At 38.7% G+C, this 22,072-nt stretch overlaps 1 protein-coding gene across 12 annotated transcripts in view; it reads left to right on the top strand.

The window, feature by feature from the left end:
- Nucleotides 1–22,072, top strand: part of NEXN (nexilin F-actin binding protein) — a 60,833-nt gene that overhangs the window by 4,642 nt on the left and 34,119 nt on the right. For 10 of the 12 annotated variants that reach the window (XM_049709823.1, XM_049709821.1, XM_049709822.1 and 7 more), the window contains exon 2: nt 20,729–20,807. In XM_049709823.1, the coding sequence (XP_049565780.1) occupies nt 20,729–20,807 (79 nt within the window). Of the gene's footprint in view, nt 1–16,749; nt 16,774–20,728; nt 20,808–22,072 lie in introns of those variants that run through there. The other 2 variants (XM_049709843.1, XM_049709834.1) reach the window with 2 other exon arrangements.

Genomic DNA, 22,072 nt, shown 5'->3' with positions numbered 1-22,072 from the left:
TTTTCCTCCTCTTTGTTATTTGTTCACTAGCTCAAATATGAATCGAGTTTGTACTGTGTCCTAGTTGTTATATGAGACGCAAAAGATAAAGAACCAACTAGAGCACAGTTCTTACCTTTCAGGGACTCATAGTATGGTGAATGCTCTTTTGAAAACGTTACACACAGTCATATGAGTGCAAAGTATTATATATTAATACAGAAGCATGTCAAGACAGGTTGAAAATAAGATTCTTGGTTATAAGTGAGGAATTATATATTGGTAGGAGAAAAAAACTCACTATTTTAAATAGGTAAAATAGGATCTAGTTTCATATTTTTGAGCTGTGGTGAGGTTCATGATGTTTTGTAATATAATTTTTAGAGTATAAGGTTACAACCTTCATTAAATGTAATAAGGTTACATAATATTTAAGTTTATATTTCTTGTACAAGTGCAAAATGATAAAAATGTAGGGGTTTCCCTGCTTGTGCAGTGGTTAAGAATCCGCCTGCCAATGCAGGGGACACGGGTTTGAGCCCTGGTCCGGGAAGATCCCACATGCCGTGGAGCAACTAAGCCCATGTGCCACAACTACTGAGCCTGAGCCCTAGAGCCCACGCACCACAACTACTGAAGCCCACGCACCACAACTACTGAAGCCCGTGCGCCTAGAGCCTGTGCTCCACAGCAAGAGAAGCCACCGCAGTGAGAAGCCTGCGCACCGCAATGAAAAGTAGCTCCTGCTCGCCACAACTAGAGACAGCCCACACACAGCAATGAAGACCCAATGCAGCCAAAAATAATAAATAAATTAAAATAAATCAAAAAAAATATTTAGGCTCACATTTTATGAAGCTCAAAATAATTTTGTTTGTTCCAAAGACTGTAAAGAGGTAGGTTTTAACATTTACTTCTAGTGTATAGGTAAGCGTTCTGTCTAAAACCTTCTTAAAAGCTGAGACAAAGAATTTACTTGAGTTTAATGAAATGCAGATTTAAAGCTGTCACTTTCTTGACAATTCTGTTCTCCTTGAGAAAAGAGATAATACATTAACACAATGAAATAGTTATTGTAAATGATAGCCAGCTATGATTTAAAATTCTTTTCTTGATTCCTGCATTATTTGCTATCTTGAAATACTTTCATTGCATATCAAAAAAAGTGAAGTAAAGTAATTAAATTTAGAAAATTTAGAGGTCAAACATAGAACAGGAACATTAGCATGCGTATTTTAAGACCGTCTGTCACACTTACTATTATATTCCTCTGTGAGACTTACATATTGTTTCACAGCTTGAGCTTTATACCTTACTATTCAACCTGGAAACTGTAACAGCTCAAAAGTATACACTATTTTTGAAACATATTTTATCAGGCCATTAAGTCATTTTCAGAGACTTTCTGAAGGTTATCTCATTTATTCCTATGCCAGCTGATACCAATATTAGTATATTGTGTATGTATACATATATACAATTCATATATATATATTTCATGTACTTTTAGGTAAAAATGGAGAAGGACGGAGTGAAAGAGTAGTTGACTAGAAGTCAAGAAACTTGGAGTCTAGTTCCTTCTTCTGCTGCTGAATAGTTTGCAGCCTTGGATTGGTCACTGAATCTTTTTGAGCCTCCCATTTTTTCATATGGTAAATGAACGGGTTGGACTAAGTGATCTTTAAGGTCTTTAGCGAATGAGCTCTAAAAGTCCATAGTTCTTAGTACATGTATAACCAGACCCCAAATGTAATTCTGACCGGTAGTAAAACCTGTTCAAAACTGAACTCAATTTTTTATCCCTTAAACATGCTTTTAATGGTAACCCTGTCCACCCGTTCACTCAAACTAAGAAACTTGAACTAATTCTTTTTTTTTTTTTAAGATTTATTATTTATTTATTTTGCTGCATCGGGTCCCAGCTGTGGCACGCAGATCTTCCTTGCGGCTCACGGGCTTCTCTCTAGTTGTGGTGTGTGGGTTTTCTCTCTCTGGTTGCAGTGTGGGCTCCAGAGCACATGGGCACTCAGGCTCTAGTTGAGGCACACGAGCTCAGGAGTTGTGGCGCGCAGGCTTAGTTGCTCCACAGCATGTGGGATCTCGATTCCCTGACCAGGGATCGGATCCGTGTCCCCTGCACTGTAAGGCGGACTCCTTAACACCAGACCACAAGGGAAGTGCCTGAACTAATTCTTGACAGTATTCCTCTCCTCACCTCTACCCTCCAAATCTAATTGGTTAAAATTTTTGCAGTAATGCCCCCAGTACAACCCCCTTCCCTGGAGGAAGGGACTTTGTCTTTTTGTTCACTTTCATCTCTCCACAGCCTAGGATAGTCCCTGGTATGTAGTAGGAGCTTAATAAACACTTGTTAAATAAATGAATGAATGGGTCACCATGTCATGTCAATTATACTTCTAAAATGTCTTTTCCAACGTTTCATTCCTAATGCTGCTATCTTAATTCAGGCCCTTATCTTCTGTTGCCAAGATCATTCTACTTGTCCTCCCTGTAGTCTTTCCCCATTTTATTCCAGTTTTCTACACTGCGTCTTTCTTTTTTCTTTCTAGAATACGTATCTTATTAAGTCACATTTCTACTTTAAAAAAATCCTTTGCTGGCTCCCCGTTGACTATAGGATCAAGTCTAAACTGTTTCTAAATATGGCATTTAGGAATCTTCCTATTCTGTGCCCAGTCTGTCTCTCCAGTTTTACCATAGATTCTCTGGACAACTTATAGCTCCCCCAATTTGTGCTGGGCTATCAGGCCTTGGTGTTTTTGTTCGTGTTGCTTCTTTTGCCTGGATGCCCTTACTTTTCTACATTGTGAAATCCTACTTGTCCTTCAGGGTCTAAATCAAATGTCACCATCTCTCTCTGTGTCATCTGCCCTCACCCCAGCCCCCTCCTTAACCCACCATAGTCTTTCCATGACTTTTCCATATTTCTGTAGCCCAGTATATCCTGCTGTTATAGCACTTATTACTTTGTTTTATAATTAGTTGTGGTCCCATCTCTTTTTCCTAACAAAGCTAATTGATTTCAAAGGCTGTCACCTACATTTTGTATACCATCACCAGGCATAATGTCTGATACACAGTAGATTCTCCTCACAAAAATACTGTGTTTGTAAATACAGAGCTAATCTGTCAAGTTTGAAAAAAAATGCATTCTTGATAAATCATGGACAGGCTATAGTAATATTGCAGTATTCCCTCTGAAACCTATGATGGGTACTTGTCTTCATTTAAGAAGACATTGAATGCTTAATATGCTGGAATGGCATTATTAAATCCCTTCATCATATTTTTATTATGACCAAGCTTTTGTTGATGAACCACATGTTCAACCTTATCTTTTGGTCAGTGTTTTGTCTTATTCTTGATAACAATTCAACTGGCTTGCTTGACATCTTAGACACTTAGAAAAGTACAGTGAGGCCTAATTGTTGTGTTGCTGCTGCCCCTTTAAGGTGGCTAAAGACATTACATCTGCCTGCCCAAACAGAAGAAAAGTTACTTAATACTAGATTAAGAAAAGTGTGTGAGATTCCAGATACAAATCCTTTGCCATTTATGTTACTGAGTATAGGAATTAAGTTGTTAAAGTAAGCCTCATTTGGTGTTCTAAAATACAGTAAGGGAGTGCTCAGTCTACTACTTTATTTTTAGAATTAGAACTGACATGATTTGATAGAATGTTCTTTCCTATAATTCAGGAAATCTCGAAATGTGGTTTTAGAATCCTTGGGAGTCCCCAAGACCCTTCAAGGACCCATGAGGTCCTTCCTTTTCTAACAACATATCTGTATGAGGCCATGTTTTCTTTATATACTTCAGTCAAAACAACGTATCATGATAGTTTGAATGCAGAAACAGATATGAGAATATACCTGTCTTTTATTAAGCCAGATATTAAAGAGATATGCAAGAATGTAAAACAATGTCACTTTTCTAATTACTTTTATTTTGGAAAGTAGTTTTTTTCATAAAATGTGTTTATGTATAATGGGCTTGTTGTTTCAAATGACTTAATAAGTATATATTTGGAAATTCTGTTTTATGTTCAATACATTATATATCTATAGATATAATCTATATAAACAAAAGATTTCTGGGCTCCTCAGTAATAGGCTCAGGGGGCTTCCCTGGTGGCGCAGTGGTTGGGGGTCCGCCTGCCGATGCGGGGGGCGCAGGTTCGTGACCCGGTCCGGGAGGACCTGCGTGCCGCGGAGCGGCTGGACCCGTGAGCTGTGGCCACTGGGTCTGCGCGTCCGGAGCCTGTGCTCCGCGACGGGAGAGGCCGCGGCAGTGAGAGGCCCGCGTACCGCAAAAAAATAAATAAATAAAAAAATAAATAATAGGCTCAGATATTATGCCTTTTTATACTTTCTTGGTAATTATCTTTCATCCCATGTGGTCTATGAGCTCCATGAAAAGACATATTTTATTCTATATTCATCTTTGTATATGTAGTGCCTTATACTGTCTAGCACATTGTAGAAAGATGTTTAATAAATGTTTCTTGAATTAATTAATAAATACATATTTATTCATTTTAGCAAATTTCTTCATTTCCCATTTATTCTTAGTTCTATCATACTCATCACCTCTGACTTTAAGAAATAACATTCAAACCACCTAGTATATGGTACATAATAGGGATTCAGCTGTTATTTTCCACCCTTCTTAATTAGTATAGAGACACCAGGTCTTTCCTCTAATGTACTGTAACTTTAAAAAAATTCTTACTTTTTTTTTTAACATCTTTATTGGAGTATAATTGCTTTACAATGGTGTGTTAGTTTCTGCTGTATAACAAAGTGAATCAGCTGTATGTATACATATATCCCCACATCCCCTCCCTCTTGCGTCTCCCTCCCTCCAACCCTCCCTATCCCACCCCTCTAGGTGGTCACAGAGCACCAAGCTGATCTCCCTGTGCTATGCGGCTGCTTCCCACTAGCTATCTGTTTTACATTTGGTAGTGTATATATGTCCATGCCACTCTCTCACTTCGTCCCAGCTTACGCTTCCCCCTCCCCATGTCCTCAAGTCCATTCTCTACATCTGCATCTTTATTCCTGTCCTGCCCCTAGAAAAAAATTCTTACATTTTATTGATATATGTAACTTCATTTCATTAATGACTTCACCAAATGAGAACTTGCCAATTTTCTTTGAGTGGTTACTTTAAAGTCTTCCCAAGAGAGAATAAAAGGCGAGAGTTACGGGGTTTGATCCTGGGCATAATTCTGAGGGCTAGGAGGAGGTCCTGCACAGTGCCTAGAATGTGGTGGGTGCCACTGCAGTAGGGCTTAAAGCGTCTGTAAAGTGCTGTGCACTGTGCTGAAATAGGCATTGGGCAGGCTGTAAGAAACAGACTTTGCATTGTTGAAGACAATGGAAAAAGCCGATAATTATTGAAGCTTTGTGGTGGGTGTATGGGGGTCTATGATATGAGTTGCTCTAATTTTATATATGTGTGAAATAATAAAAAATTAAAGAAGATAGATTAGACTGATACATCTAAGATGTTTAATATAAAATATTTAAATTTATGCCAGATACATCTAGCAACTAGAAAATCTAATATATCTAGAAAATCTAAACACATTTTGAGATGTCAGAGACTGAAAGAAAAAAATCCATGCTTAGGTTGAAGTGCAGAAAATCACCATTTCTATTTATTGTTAGTTTGGGAAAATACTTCATTGGGAAAGAAGTGGCTTAAGAATTGTCTTGGAGATGGAAACAGGCATTGAATGTATTTGTCGAGGTGGGAGGTTGAAGGAATGGAAGAAGACAAGGTAAATCAGAGAGGCTAAGGGAACCTGCAAAAGGGCCTAACAAGCCCAGGTAAGAATTTCGGTTCTGGTGCATGATGCACTGTGCAGTTTATATCCTCGGAGCTGAGTGATAGACCAGAGTTAAGGAGCACAGAGCAGTAGAGAAGGCAGTAGCCGAGTTGATGAAGGTAGAAAGAATGGCAAGCTGTTACCTTATTAGAAATCAAAAGAATCATGGCTAGAAGTTACTCTGGAACTTTTAAAACCTCATTTTAGGGACTTCCCTGGCAGTCCAGTGGTTAAGACTCCACACTTCCACTGCAGGGTTGCGGCTTCGATCCCTGGTGTTGGGGAGCTAAGATCCCCCATGCCACGTGGTGAGGCAAAAAAAAGAAAAAAAAAAAGAAAGAAAAAGAAAACCTCATTTTACTAATATGTAATGTGTACTTAAAATCATTATTCTGATTTGCAAATGAAGCAACTGACAAAGGATTAATCTCCAAAATATACATGCAGCTCAATATCAAAAAAACAAACAACCCCATCCAAAAATGGGCAGAAGACCTAATAGACATTTCTCCAAAGAAGACATACAGATTGTCAACAAACACATGAAAAGATGCTCAGCATCACTAATCATTAGAGAAATGCAAATCAAAACCACAATGAGGTATCACCTCACACCAGTCAGAATGGCCATCATCAAAAAATCTACAAACAATAAATGCTGGAGAGGGTGTGGAGAAAAGGGAATCCTCCTGCACTGCTGGTGGGAATGTAAATTGATACCGCCACTATGGAGAACAGTATGGAGGTTCCTTAAAAAACTAAAAAAAGAATTACCATATGACCCAGCAATTCTACTACTGGGCATATACCCTGAGAAAACCATAATTCAAAAAGATACAAGTACCACAGTGTTCATTGCAGCACTATTTACAATAGCCAGGACGTGGAAGCAACCTAAATGTCCATCGACAGATGAATGGATAAAGAAGATGTGGCACATATATACAGTGGAATATTAGCCATAAAAAGGAAGGAAATTGAGTTATTTGTAGTGAGTTGGATGGACCTAGAGTCTGTCATACAGAGTGAAGTAAGTCAAAAAAACAAATACCGTATGCTAACACATATACATGGTATCTAGAAAAATGGTACTGATGGACCTAGTGGCAGGGCAGGAATAAAGACACAGACATAGAGAACGGACTTGAGGACAGAGTGGGGAAAGGGGAGGCTGGGACGAAGTGAGAGAGTAGCACTGACATATATACACTACCAAATGTAAAATAGATAGCTAGTGGGAAGCAGCCACATAGCACAGGGACATCAGCTGGTGCTTTGTGATGACCTAGAGGGGTCGGGTAGGGAGGGTGGGAGGGAAGTCCAAGTAGGGGGGATATATGTATATGTATAGCTGATTCACTCTTGTACAGCAGAAGCTAACACAACATTGTAAAGTAATTATGCTCCAATAAAGAAGTATAAAAAAATCATTATTCTGATAATATGTACCAGTTAAGAACTTTGAAGAGACTGCATTAAAAAAGCTTTCCTATAGCAACTGAGGTAACTTTATGTACTCACCACATTGGATTCTGGTACCTATTGAAAAGTTTTAATAATTCAGAAATGTCTATCAGCATTCTGAAGGAGAGAAAACTATTAAAGTGAATACTTTGAATTTTATAGCTTCTCATTTTGTAAGTTTATTAATCAAAATAATGATCCATATGAATAGTAAATATATATGAGTATTTCTAGTAAGGATTATTATGTGAAATTGAAGGAGGGCCTGGGACCTCTGTGCTAAATAAAGCAGCAAATTCCACATGAGTTTATAGACTAGTAGGTGAAATGTTGACTAATAATATATGTAAAAAGCATGAAAGTGGGAGGAGTTGATAAAATGATCAAAGATTGAATGGGTATTTGGAATTTGAGAATCTGTTTCCAAAACATTAATTTGAAAATCTTTTGTTAAGTGTTCAATAGCATATTTTAAAATGTAGTATTGACAGTTTATTAAGGGAATAAAAGTTGAGTCAGAGGAATGGAATCTTTTAGAGTTCCTGGTTTTGATGATTACTACATGGATATTGAAAACCTTTCCATGATGGCTTTTGGGATTTATTTTAAATTATAATTTATTATTTAACAAGCATGGAGCTAGGCACTAGAAAGGAACCAATCCTCTGTATTGTGGGAAAGGAGCATAAAGTCTACCAGATATATAGATGAAAGTCTGGGTGGAATTAAGAGTATTGCAGAATGTAGACTGAGAATGGAAGTCATTGACCTTAGGCATCTAATGGGAAGTTTGGGGTATGGTGTGTGCTGGTTTTCAATTCTGTGTCAAGTACGGTTGATGTTAGAACCATACCGGTGTCTACAGATAGCAAGGCAGACTGAACCATTAAAAATCCTGTTCCAAGGCTTTTGTTCAGAGTTTTGGCCAAGAGACTGTTAATAACGTGAGAATAGGGAGAGCACCTGTCTATTCAGTGCTGCATTTCTCAATGTCTGGCAGAATGCCTGGCACATAATAGATGCTTAATAAATATTTTTGTAATGAACGGTGTGTTCTATTTATATTATAGTCCGGCATAATGATAATCATAGAGTCATACATTATATCCCAACAATCCTTAACTGTTTATAAAGTGCTTCCTCTTGAAGTTGGCAGGATTTACTTATTCAGTAAACAATTATTATATATGTCTTCGATGTACCAGGCACATGCTAAATACTATGGATACAGTGGTGTATAAAATACAGTCTCTACTCTCAGAAAGCTTACTTTCTGATAGAGGAGGTGGTCAAGAAAGTCCTTTATTACCATACATTGTGGTAAATGCCACAGTTAGGGTAAGCATGGGGGTGCTACAGAAACACACACAGGAAAAGCACCTAACCCAGTCTCGTGGAGGCAAGGAAGGCTTCCTGGAGAAAAGTGACAGTTTATCTAAGAACTAAAGGATGAGTAGGAGTTAGCTAAGAGAATAAGAGAATGAGTAGAACATCAAGCTGGGGGAGCTAGCTGTGTGAAGGCTCAGGTGTGCCAGTATTTCAGTATGGGTGATGGAGGGAGGTATGGAGAGAGATGAGACCAGAGAGGTAATTTAAACGACCAAAGTGTATTAACTCACTGAAGAAAAAGTGTAGAGTCAGAAGAAAAGGGCAAAGACTGAAACGAGGGGGCAGACAACACTGACGAAGTGTAGAGAGGCAAAGAAGCCCTCAGAGGAGCAGAGAAGGAATGGTCAGAGACATGAACAGGGAGAGAAATGGTGTCATGAGCCAAGTGAAGGCTCATGAGAAGGATTTCAAGAATGAAGGAGTGGGACTTCCCTGGTGGTCCAGTGGTAAAGAATCCGCCTTCCAATGCAGGGGGACGTGGGTTCGATCCCTGACCCCTGGTCGGGGAACTAAGATCCCACATGCCACGGGGCAACTAAGCCCGCATGCCACAACTACTGAGCTTGCACACCTCAGTGAGAGAGCCCACGTGCCACAAACTACAGAGCCCATGCGCTTCGGAGCCCACGCACCACAACTAGAGAGAGAAAAACCTGTTCACCACAACAAAGAGCCTGCATCGCAACGAAAGATCCCGCACGCTGCAACGAAGACCCCGCATACCGCAACTAAGACCTGACGCAGCCAAAAGAAGATAAATAAATATTTAAAAAATAGAATGGGGCTTCCCTGGTGGTGCAATGCTTAAGAATCCGCCTGCCAATGCAGGGGACGTGGGTTTGAGCCCTGGTCCGGGAAGATCCCACATGCCACGGAGCAACTCATGTGCGCCACAACTACTGAGCCTGCGGTGTGGAGCCCGCGAGCCATAACTGCTGAGCCCGCCAGCCACAACTGCTGAGCCCACCAGCCACAACTACTGAAGCCTGCTCACCTGGAACCCGTGCTCCGCAACAAGAGAAGCCACCGCAGTGAGAAGCCCGCGCACCACAACGAAGAGTAGCCCCCGCTTGCCACAACTAGGGAAAGCCTGTGCGCAGCAATGAAGACCCAACACAGACATAAATAAATAAATAAATAAATAAATAAATAAATAAATTTGGTTTAAAAAAAAGAATGAAGGAGTGACTGAGAGTGTCAGATGTAGCAAAGAGGTTCAGAAGGCAGGAACTGTCCATTTTATTTGACAATATGAGAAAAGTATTATTATGCCTAATTTACATGTAAAACTGAAGTTCACAGAAGTTAACTGGCTTGCCCAGGACCATACATCTAATAAATGACCTCATCCAAGTTTTCTGGCTCTAACTCCAGTACTTCTTCCATAGTCATTGTCTTTTGTTTTTGTTTTTGTTTTGGCCATGCTGCACGGCTTACGGGATCTTAGTTCCCTGACCAGGGATCGAACCCGGGCTCAGGTCAGTGAAAGCGCCGAGTTCTAACCACTGGACAGCCAGGGAATTCCTAGCATCATTGTCTTATTGTGTTAGAAACGTCAACAATTAACTGAGAAAGTATCAGGATATATTTATAATTCTAAATTCTACAAAGGTCCTTAAGCAGCAAAAGTTCTAGGAGAATATTTTGGAAGATTTCAAATTATATTTGTATGAATCTTTTATCAAATTTAAAAATACACAGGTTTGTACATTTTTGTATGAGAGGAGTTACGAAAAGTTATGACAAGATCAAACCTGTATATGTCATTTGTTCTGAAATTTTACTTTCATAATACACATTCCACCACCTGTAATTATGATCATTTATTGATACATATTGAGCAGCTTAGTCCACGGCATGGTCCCTAGTTGGCTGATAGAAGAGAAGGAGGTAGTTTGGGCAGAGTTGAAGGTGACGGTGCCCTTCTGGCAGGAAGGGCATAAGTATTTAGGACATTGTGGAGTTAGGATGGAGAGAGGGTACTAGGAGGCAGAAAGGAGAGGATTTAAGGAAACTGAAACATTTTCAGCTGCAGTTTAGAGTGCATTATGGCTCCATTCCTTGACTAAAGTTCACCGTCTATGACTCCCTTTCACAGGAATTTCTTCTATGGGTTTATGGTTTAGTGTTGAGATTCACTAAAATGTGTGACATTGAACTAATTTTTAAACGCTTCACAGAGTCTTTGTCATGACTTTGTTGAAGTCAATTAATACTTTAAAAAGCCTTCATAAAACCAAAATTCTCACAGTCACTAAACAAATAAAAGTGAATTTGGTTACCCTAGGAGTACATTGTTAAAAAATGTTCTGTTACATTAGCGATTCAGAAGCCTTTTGTACTCTCGGCAATTTAGCAGAATGATGAGATATATCATTGTGTTTCTTAATCAAGAGAATAACATACATGTGAATATTGTTACTGGATTCTTCACTGTCATTAGTTACAGCAATAGGAGGGCTGCTTGCATGTTGCTGACTTAGGCACTTTAAAAATCAGAGACCAAACAGTCCCTAACTTTATCATACATGAATGAGTTTACTAAATGAATTCTAAACCACAACCAGCTGAGAGAGCAGCATTTCATTCAATACCTGGGAATCCTTTAATAACCTCACTGTGTGTTTTGCTTAACTCCAAGTAATTCTAAGAGAATAACTGCTAGCATGTATCACTTTAAAAGGAAATAAACTACTTAAATAAAAACTCTGTGCTGCTCACATAAGGCAAAATACCTGCTTCTCACTTACCCAGCACCATCTGCTGCCAGTTGCCAGCTAAATATTACAAATTCACTAAATGTACAGAATACTGTTAGTAATGTCTTTTTAGCTTCCAACATGTTTCTACTGCTCAGAATTGTGGTTCTCAGATAATTGGATTAAAGGCTATGTTGATTACATAAGAAGGTAAAAGCTTATAAGCTGGCTGGTGTTCCCATACAAAACAATTGTGCTGCTTTCTTGGCATCAGCATAATACAGTGGGGAAGAATGCAGACTCAGTAGTCACACTGCCTGTTTCTATCCTATGTCCACCACTCATTAGTTGTGTGGTCTTTGACAAGTTACTTGACTTTTCAGAGACTCAGTTTTCAGAGACTCAATTTCCATAAGACTTCAAATCCTATTACATAAACTCCGAGACATTGTTCTCATATTAATATTTTAAGAAATTTTAAATTACTGAGCTTGGAAAGGTTTTTGAGAGAGGGTTTTATGATAGTATTTACTTTAAAGGGTTATTGTGGGAAATAAATGAAATAATGCTTATTAACCAGTTGGCACATTACCTAGCACACAGTAAAGGCTCAATAAATACTAGCTAGGATTGTTATCATCATAAATTATTCATATTGTGATCAAAGGAATTATTAGTGAGATAGTGGGTTTAGATAAGGCAATCCATCAATGACTGTGGCACAGAGTTCTTTCCTGTGAAGTTAATAAACCAAATGTAGTCAAATTTATACCTTTAACCTGGTTTAGCACAGAAGGACAACTGAGTTAGCAATGGAAACACGCTGTTGTTCTACCAGGCAGAGTCATGCCTTTTAAAAATTATCTATAAATCCTACAAATATTTATCTGTTGATTTTGAATTTTCTTCTTCAACATAAAACTATGCAAGAGATATGGGTCCAATGGGTTTTCAATCTACACCTTAAAAGACAGTCCTACGATGCAAAAAGCTAATAAACTTATTTTGCTACAATTTTTGTATCCTCAAAATGCAGAACAGAGCGAACTCTGGGCAAAGAATAACTTGCTTGTACTTTAACCAAAAACGTTAAAGTTATACTATTCAAATTTTCACAGACTTTCAAAAAGAGAGCTCAGAATACTGAAATGACATTTTAAAATTTTTTTTCAAAAATATTTATTTACTTGGCTGTGCCAGGTCTTAGTTGCGGCACATGGGATATTCGTTGCCACGTGCAGGATCTTCCTTGCGGTATGCGGGATCTTTTTAGTTGTGGGTTGCGAGATCTTTAGTTGCGGCATGCAAACTCTTAGTTGCGGCATGTGGGATCTAGTTCCCTGACCAGGGATCAAACCCAGGCCCCCTGCATTGGGAGTGCAGAGTCTTAGCCTCTGGAACACCAGGGAAGTCCCTGAAATAACATTTAAAAAACCATTTTAAGTGGTTTTGCTCATACTAAATTTTAAAAAATCAATCTCATTTTATTCTGAATCTATAAATAAGTCAAGATATAATTTGAAGATTTTTAAAAAATTAGATGACGAGGGCTAGCTGATCCATGTATTCTCCAGGATTACTCTTGACAGGCTAATTCTTCACTGTCACCAAGCCACACAATTTTCTTTTATTTCACCAGGAAAAAAAGGCTTCCTGAAATTCCCTCTGGCCAATTAATTCAGCTAAAATTATCAGTCCCTATAATCCCATGTGAGATGATCAAATTTTCATCATACCCTGTGGTATTACTCTTTTAAATTGCACAAATAATATGTTAATGTGTTCACTAGCAGGGGAAATGTTGGTTTTTACTGAAAAGGGTAAATTGTGGTGAGGGAGACTGAGTAATGAAATTAATCAAACTTATTGATACCCACTAATGGTAGGTATGATTCTTGAGATATCTAATCCTAACTAGGAAGCAGCAGAGTTGGAATTTAGATTTAGGTCTGATTATCAAATTGTAGTAATCAAAGTGTGAGGTGATGAAGGCTTGTATTAGTATGGGGGCAGTGAAAATAGTCAAGTAATATATAACAGCAAATTTGAAAATAACATTCACAAATCATGACAATCTATTAAAATTTAGGAGATATAGAAGAAGAATGAAAGCTTGAGAAGCTATGAGAATGAAGACTAGGTTTTATTATACAAGAAGAAATATCTTATAGGTAACTCTAGATATGATACAGTGGCTCAGGTAAGACAGCAGAACTAGAGCTGCTTGTTATTTTTATCTCAGGCACATAGATTACTCAAACCTTGGTTAATGATACTCTCATTCATGCATGACCTCCTTTTATTAGGTAATTATTGTTAATAATGTAATAAGCACCCACAGACCCACTAAACAACCAAAGTTAGGATTTGTTAATAATTACATGGAATCTTGTCCAACCCACTCCTATCATATTGTCTCCTCCTACAAAGAAAACTTTGGCCCTAGATGGCTTCACTGGGAAGTTCTTGCAAACATTTAAGGAAAAAATAATACCAAGCCTGCATGAACTCTTACAGAAAACTAAAGAAGAGGAAATACTTCCCAACTCATTCTATGAGAACAGTATTACTCTGTTAACAAAAGCAGACATTACAAGAAAATAAAACTGCAGACTAATATGCCTTATAAACATGGGTGCACAAGTGCTTAACAAAATTTTATCAAATTGAATTATCAGTATGTTGAAAGAATAATACATCATGACTAAATGAAATTTATCCTAGGAATATAAAGTCTATTTAAGGGACTTCCCTGGTGGTGCAGTGGTTAAGACTCTGCACTCCCAATACAAGGGACCCAGGTTCGATCCCTGGTTGGGGAACTAGATCCCACATGCCTGCTGCAACTAAGAGTTCACGTGCCACAGTTAAGGAGCTGGTGAGCCGCAACTGAGGAGCCTGCAAGCTGCAACTAAGTAGCCCACTGGCCGCAAGTAAGGAACCTGAGAGCCTCAACTAAGGAGCACGCCTGCTGCAACTAAGATAAATTAATTTATATATAATTAATTAAATTAATATATATAATCGGGTGCAACCAAATTAATTAATAAATAAAATAACAATAAATAAACTTACATTAAAAAATGAAGTCTATTTAACATTTGAAAATTAAGTAATTCACCATAATGAAAATTAAAATCATATGATTACTTCATAGACATAGAAAAGGCATTAAATTAAATACAACATCCGTTCCTGAAATTACTCCACCACAATAGGAATAGAAAAGAACTTCATCTGAAATAGGGCATCTAAGAAAAATCTATAGTTAAAAATCAGGGCTTCCCTGGTGGCGCAGGGGTTGAGAGTCCGCCTGCCGATGCAGGGGACACGGGTTTGTGCCCCGGTCCGGGAAGATCCCACATGCCGCGGAGCAGCTGGGCCCGTGAGCCATGGCCGCTGAGCCTGCGCGTCCGGAGCCTGTGCTCTGCAACGGGAGAGACCACAACAGTGAGAGGCCCGTGTACCGCAAAAAAAAAAAAAAAAAAAAAAAAAACATACTTAATGGTAAAAGACAGAACATTTTCCCCCTAAGATCAGGAAGAAGGCAAAAATGTCTGTCCTCACTACTTCTTCTTTTTCTTCTTCTTCTTCTTTTAAAATATTGGACTATAGTTGATTTACAATTTTGTGTTAGTTTCAGGTGTACAGCAAAGTGATTCAGTTGTACGTATACATACCTCTAATCTTTTTCAAATTCTTTTCCCATTTAGGTTATTACAGAATATTGAGCAGAGTTCCCTGTGCTATACAGTAGGTCCTTGTCGGCTCCTTTCACTGCTTCTATTTCACATTGTACTGGAGAGTCTAGCTAGTACAATCAGGCCAGAAAAAGAAATAAAAGACATCCAGAGTGGAAAGTAAAAGTTAGAACTGTGTTCACAGATGATATAATCGTCTATGTGGAAAATCTGATGGAATCTACAATAAAGTAATAAATTACATCAGCAGGGTAACAGGATATAGGATCAGAATACAAAAATAAGTTCTGGACTTCCCTGGTGGCGCAGTTGTTAAGAATCCGCCTGCCAATACAGGGGACACAGGTTCGATCCCTGGTCTGGGAAGAGCCCACATACCGCGGAGCAACTAAGCCCGTGCACCACAACTGCTGAAGCCCACGCACCTAGAGCCCATGCTCCGCAACAAGAGAAGCCACTGCAGTGAGAAGCCTGCGCACCACAACAAAGAGTAGCCTCTGCTCGCCGCGAATAGAGAAATTCTTCTGTGCGCAGCAATGAAAACCCAACACAGCCCCCCCCCAAAAAAAGTTGTATTTCTATATACTAGTATCAAACAATCATCAACTGAAATGTAAAAAACAGCATTTACAATAGCATCAATAAACATGAAATTATTTAGAGATAAATCTCACAGAAGATGTGGAAGACCTGCACAGTGAAAACTATAAAACATGTCTGAGAAAAAATTGTAGAAGATGTAACTAACTGAATCAAGAGATATACTGTGTTCATAGATCAAAAGACTCAACATTATTAAGATGTGAATTCTCCTCAAATCCATCTACAGTTTTCAACACAATCCCAATGAATATCACATCAGGCGTTTTTACAGAAATTGACAATCTGATCCTAAAATTTGTATGTGAATACAAAGGACTTAGAATAGCCAAAACGAGTTTGAAAAAGAAGGGTCAGAGTTACACTACCCTTTTCTTTTTCTTTTATTTTTACTTTTTTATTTTTTTTGGCCGTGCCACACGGCTTGCAGTATCTTAGTTCCCTGACCAGGGATCGAACCCAAGCCCCAGCAGTGGAAGCATGGAGCCCTAACCACTGGACCACCAGGGAATTCTCTACAGCACCTTTTCCATATCTCATTATATAGTACACTAATCCGGGACTTCCCTGGTGGTCCAGTGGTTAGGGCTCCACGCTTCCAATGCAGAGGCCACAGGTTCGATCCCTGGTCGGGAAATAAGATCCTACATGCCCCGTGGCATGACCAAGAAAAAAAAAAAAAGATTGTGGCATGGTGACTATAGTTAAAAACAAACAAACAAACGTAATATTGGCATCAAGAGAGACAGATAAATTGATGGAACAGAATGGAGGGTCCAAAAATAGACCGACATATGTAAATGGTCAATTGATTTTTTTCTTTTTCTTTTTCTTTTTTTTTTGCTGTACGCGGGCCTCTCACTGTTGTGGCCTCTCCCGTTGCGGAGCACAGGCTCCGGACACGCAGGCTCAGCGGCCATGGCTCACGGGCCTAGTCGCTCCGTGGCATGTGGGATCTTCGCGGACCGGGGCACGAACCCGTGTCCCCTGCATCGGCAGGCAGACTCTTAACAACTGCGCCACCAGGGAAGCCCTGGTCAATTGATTTTTGACAAAGGTACAAAAGTATTTCAGTGGAGAAAGGGTAAGTTTTTTTTTTTTTCTTTTATAAATTTATTTTATTTATTTTTGGCTGCGTTGGGTCTTTTTTGCTGCAAGAGGGCTTTCTCTAGTTGTGGCGAGCGGGGGCTGCTCTTCGTTGCGGTGCGCATGCTGGTCAGTGCAGTGGCTTCTCTTCTTGCAGAGCGCCGGCTCTAGGCATGTGGGCTTCAGTAGTTGCGGCTCACGAGCTCAGTAGTTGTGGCTCACGGGCTCTAGAATGCGGGCTTAGTAGTTGTGGCGCACGGGCTTAGTTGCTCCGTGGCATGTGGGATCTTCCTGGTCCGGGGCTCGAACCCCTGTCCCCTGCATTGGCAGGTGGATTCTTAAGCACTAAGCCACCAGCGAAGCCCGGATAAGTTTCTTCAATAAATGGCCCTGGAAAGATTGTTTTCCCATATACAAAAAAAAAAAAAAAAGAGAACTTGCACCATATACAAAAATTAACTAAAAATGGATCAAAGACCTAAATGCAAAACCTAAAACTATAAAACTTGTGGAAGAAAATGTAGGATAAATTATCTTTGGGTTCTTTGTGCCAGTACAACCCCAAAAGCACATTCCATAAAAGAAAAAAATTGATAAAATGGACTTTATAAAAATGAAGGACTTCTCTTCAAAAGACACTGTTAGGGCTTCCCTCGTGGCACAGTGGTTGGGAGTCCGCCTGCCAATGCAGGGGACACGGGTTCGTGCCCCCGGGAGGATCCCACATGCCGCGGAGCGGCTGGGCCCGTGAGCCACAGCCGCTGGGCCTGCACATCCGGAGCCTGTGCGCCGCAGCGGGAGAGGCCACAGCAGTGAGAGGTCCGCGTACCGCAAAAAAAAAAAAAAAAAAAAAAAAAAAAAAAAAATTGCCTTGTCTTTTGACAAGCCAAAGAGTGGGAGAAAAATTTTTCCTATTCATACATCTGATATATGTCTTGTACCTAGAATATACAAAGTACTCTCAAAACTTAATAATGGGAAAATAAACAACCAAGTAATAAAATGGGCAAAAGATTTAAACAGATACCTTCACCAAGGAATATTTATAGATAGAAAAGAAACGTATGAAAAGATGTTCAATATCATTAGGTATTAGGGAAATGTTAAAACCATAATATGATGTCACTACACACATTTAGAATGTCTAAAATTAAGAAGACGATACCAAGTGTTGATCAAGATGTAGAGAAAGTATAGCTCTTGTACACTATTGGTGGGAAGATAAAATGGTACAACCACTTGGAAAACAGCTTGGCAGTTTCTTAAAAAGTTAAACATACATTTACAATAAGGCCTAGCCATTATACTTTATTTATTTACCCAGGAGAAATAAAAAAGCATATGTCCACACAAAGACTTGTATGTGAATATTCATACCAGCTTTATTTTTTTTAAGAAGGAGACTATTTTTTAATTAATTTTTAAAATTTATTTATTTATTTTTGGCTGCACTGGGTCTTCGTTGCTGTGCGTGGGCTTTCTTTAGTTGCCGCGAGTGGGGGCTATTCTTCACTGCGGTGTGCGGGCTTCTCTTGTTGCGGCTCATAGGCTCTAGAGCGCAGGCTCAGTAGTTGCAGCACATGGGCTTAGTTGCTCCATGGCATGTGGGATCTTCCCAGACCAGGGCTTGAACCCATGTCCCCTGAATTGGCAGGCAGATTCTCAACCACTGCGCCACCAGGGAAGCCCAATACCAGCTATATTTGTAATAGTAAGTGGAAACAACCTAAATGTCCATCCACAGATGAATGATTAACAGTGGTTAACTCTGGTATATTCATACAACGGAATAAAATTCAGTAATAAAAAGAAATGAACTATTGATATATGCAACAACATGGATGAATCTCAAAATAATTATGCATGGTGAAAGAAGCCAAGCAATAGAGTATACACTTGGATGATTCCATTTACAGAAAATTTAAACTAATCTGCAGTGACAGAAAGCATATCTGCCTAGGGATGGAGGTGGGAAAGGCTAGAAGAAAAGGGAGGTTAAAGGGGGTCTGAGAAAACTTTTGGGTGTAATGTGTATATTCATATCTTTTTTTTTTTGGCCACGCTGCATGGCTTGAGGGATCTTAGTTCCCCAACCAGGGATTGAAGCCAGGCTACAGCAGTGAAAGCACCAAGTTCTAACCACTGGACCACCAGGGAATCCCTACATATATATATATTTTTAATATTTCATTTATTTATTTATTTATTTAATTTTTATGGCTGCATCTAGTCTCAGCTGTGGCGCACGGGATCTTCTTGCGGTGAGTGGGCTTCTCTCTAGTTGTGGCGTGCGGGTTTTCTCTTCTCTAGCTGTGGCGCTTGGGCTCCAGAGCACGTGGGCTCTGTAGTTTGCAGCATGTGGGCTCTAGTTGAGGCACGCGAGCTCAGTAACTGTGGCACGCAGGATTAGTTGCCCCACAGCATGTGAGATCTTAGTTCCCAACCAGGGATCGAACCCACATCCCCTGCATTGGAAGGCAGATTCTTTACCACTGGACCACCAGGGAAGTCCCTCTCTCTATATATATATATATTTATATCATGATTGTGGTGATGGTGTCATGGGTATATACATATGTCAGAACTTATCAAATTGTGCACTTTCAAAAAGTATAACTAAAAAAAAAAAAGTATAACTTATTGTATGTCTATTATACCTTAAAATTTTTTTAATTAAAAGTTTAAAGCCAATAGATAAAATTCTAAAAATTATTCAATTAATACAGAAGTAGGCAGAAAAAGAATAATAGAGGAGCAAAAAAAGAGGGGCAAACAATAAACAAATAGTAAAATGGTAGGCTTGAGTCCATTCATATACATAGTTACCTTAAATGTTAATGGGCTAAACACTGCAATTAAAAGATATTATCAGAATTTAATTTCTAAAAATGCAAGATCCAATTATATGCTGTGTCCAAGAGATGTGCTTTACATATAAAGGGATAAATAGGTTGAAAGTAAATGGCTAGAAAATTATACACCATGCAAACTAAAGAAAGTTGGCGTGGCTATTTTAATAACATAAATTCAAGACAATGAGATAAGAAGAGGGAAATTTCATACTGATGAAAGAGCCAATTTAAGAAGAAGATATTATAGTCATAACATATGCATTTTTAAAAGTTTGAAATTGTATAAAACAAAAATGACAGAATTAAAGGAATAGACAGGGACTTCCCTGGTGGTCCAGTGGTAAAGAATCCGCCTTACAATGCAGGGGACATGGGTTCGATCCCTGGTCAGGGAACTAAGATCCCACATGCCGCGGGGCAACTAAGTCTGTGCGCTACAACTGCTAAGCTCGCTTGCCTCAACTAGAGCCCACGTGCTGCAAACTGCAGAGCCCACGTGCTCTGTAACCCACGTGCCACAACTACAGAGCCCATGTGCCCTCGAGCCTGCGTGCCACAACTAGAGAAGAGAAAACCCACACACCACAATGAAGAGCCCGCGCTGCCACAAAAAGATCCCTCATGCCTCAATGAAGATCCCACGTGCCTCAACTAAGATCGGACACAGCCAAAACTAAATAAAATAATAAAGGAGTAGAAAATTCCATATAGTTTAAGACTGATAGAACTAGGCCAAAAAAATTTTTTTTTAGTAAAGACATAGAAGACCTAAATAACACAATCAACCACCTTGGCCCCATTGATAATTATAGAATAATACATCCAATAACTGCAGAATACAAATTTTTTGCAAGGGTACTTGATACGTTCACTAAGTTATTCTGGGCTGTAAACTTACAAGAATCTTTTAACACCTTGCACCTTGTACCTTCTATACCCTGAATCTTGGGAAAAGCTGAGGGTTATTATAATTTATTACTTGCTTGGATGATGTCATTATTCTTTGAGGGGCAATTAACGTGCTATTTCTCTTAAAAAAATACACAGCATATTAAAAAATTAAGGCATTAAAATTATTCAATACTAATATATTTTTTTCAGGTGCAAAAAATTACAAAGCTTCATAATCACCCCAAGACTGCATAGAGCAAACATGAATGATATTTCTCAAAAGGCTGAGGTAAGTCTTAAAAGTTAAAAAATGGGGGAATCATAGGGTTGACTGTAGAATTGCTGAAAAGGGCAACTGGTGGAAAGGTCATTCACAGAAGTTCATAGTGACATAGTGTCAAGATGTAAAACATAAGAAGAGGTAAAATTCACAGGCTGGTCTTGGGCCCAGTATTTTCGTTTGGATTCTTATCTAGGAAGCATGATTATTAAGTTTTGTGAGTGATAGTGAAGTAGATGTGATGGCTAGCATCTTGAGTAGATTTTAATATCTTGATAAATTTTAGAAGTTATTTTTTCAGTATTAAAAAAACAGAATTGATGTATATACTTTAAGGAGAAAGAGATAATTCACTCTCAGGTGAGGATCCTTCTTAGCTACTTCTTCTAGCATCTGCAATTAAACTTATCTTAGGCCTTTTTCTGGTTCTTGGATGTTGTTACTGAGAATTGTAATAAGAAGAAATCAGTTGCTGACACCTCAAAATTATAAACTTTAAAAAACCTTAAAATGGCCAATGGTACCATAAGTAGAAAATAAAATAGGGGCTGGGTATGGCACAGATTAATTATGCAATTTGCCATTATCACTAGAAGAAAGGGTTTGGTGTTCTGAGGCAATGAAGTTTTGTTTTCTGAAACTTCTTTTAGAGATCAGTTTAATTTTCTAAAAGATGAAAATAATTTGCTTTCCTGGTTTCAGATGGAGGAAAATCATTTCTCTAGTCTTTTAACAGATTCCTCCTTCTTTGGAAAGCTCTTTTGTCATTTAGGAATTTTCCTCTTAGGGCACCTCCTACTTGGAATGATGCAGCATTTTTACATATTTTCAACTTGGGTTTAAAGAAGTTCTAGATGGGCAGTATAGCAGTAGTAACAACAAAAATCACTGCTTGTGCACAAAGACCTTGGCTCACCTCAGCCACAAATGAGAAGTAAAGGCCTTCAGTTTTGCTGATATTAGATATGGAAACAAGCAAGAATTAGGCTTATGTGAATTAGTCAAACTTTTTGCTTTGTTTTCAACTTCATCTAACTTATTAAAATTAGTCTTGGTATCTTTTAAGCAAGAGATATAAAATCTGAATCTTTAATGTAATGAAATAGGACAATAAAATACAGGTTGTTTTAAATTGGAATCCAGTCTTCAGTTTTTATATTTTGCTAGCCTTCAGCTTCAGTGGAACACACCTACAAAATGGGACTTCTTTGCTTTATATTAATAACATTTTTACTCTCATATTTTCTGTAATTTCATTTTTCATACTTAGACTT

The sequence above is a fragment of the Orcinus orca genome, chromosome 1, assembly GCF_937001465.1.
Source record: "Orcinus orca chromosome 1, mOrcOrc1.1, whole genome shotgun sequence".
NCBI classification, from domain to species: Eukaryota; Metazoa; Chordata; class Mammalia; order Artiodactyla; family Delphinidae; genus Orcinus; species Orcinus orca.
This window is presented reverse-complemented; position numbering and strand designations above follow the sequence as displayed.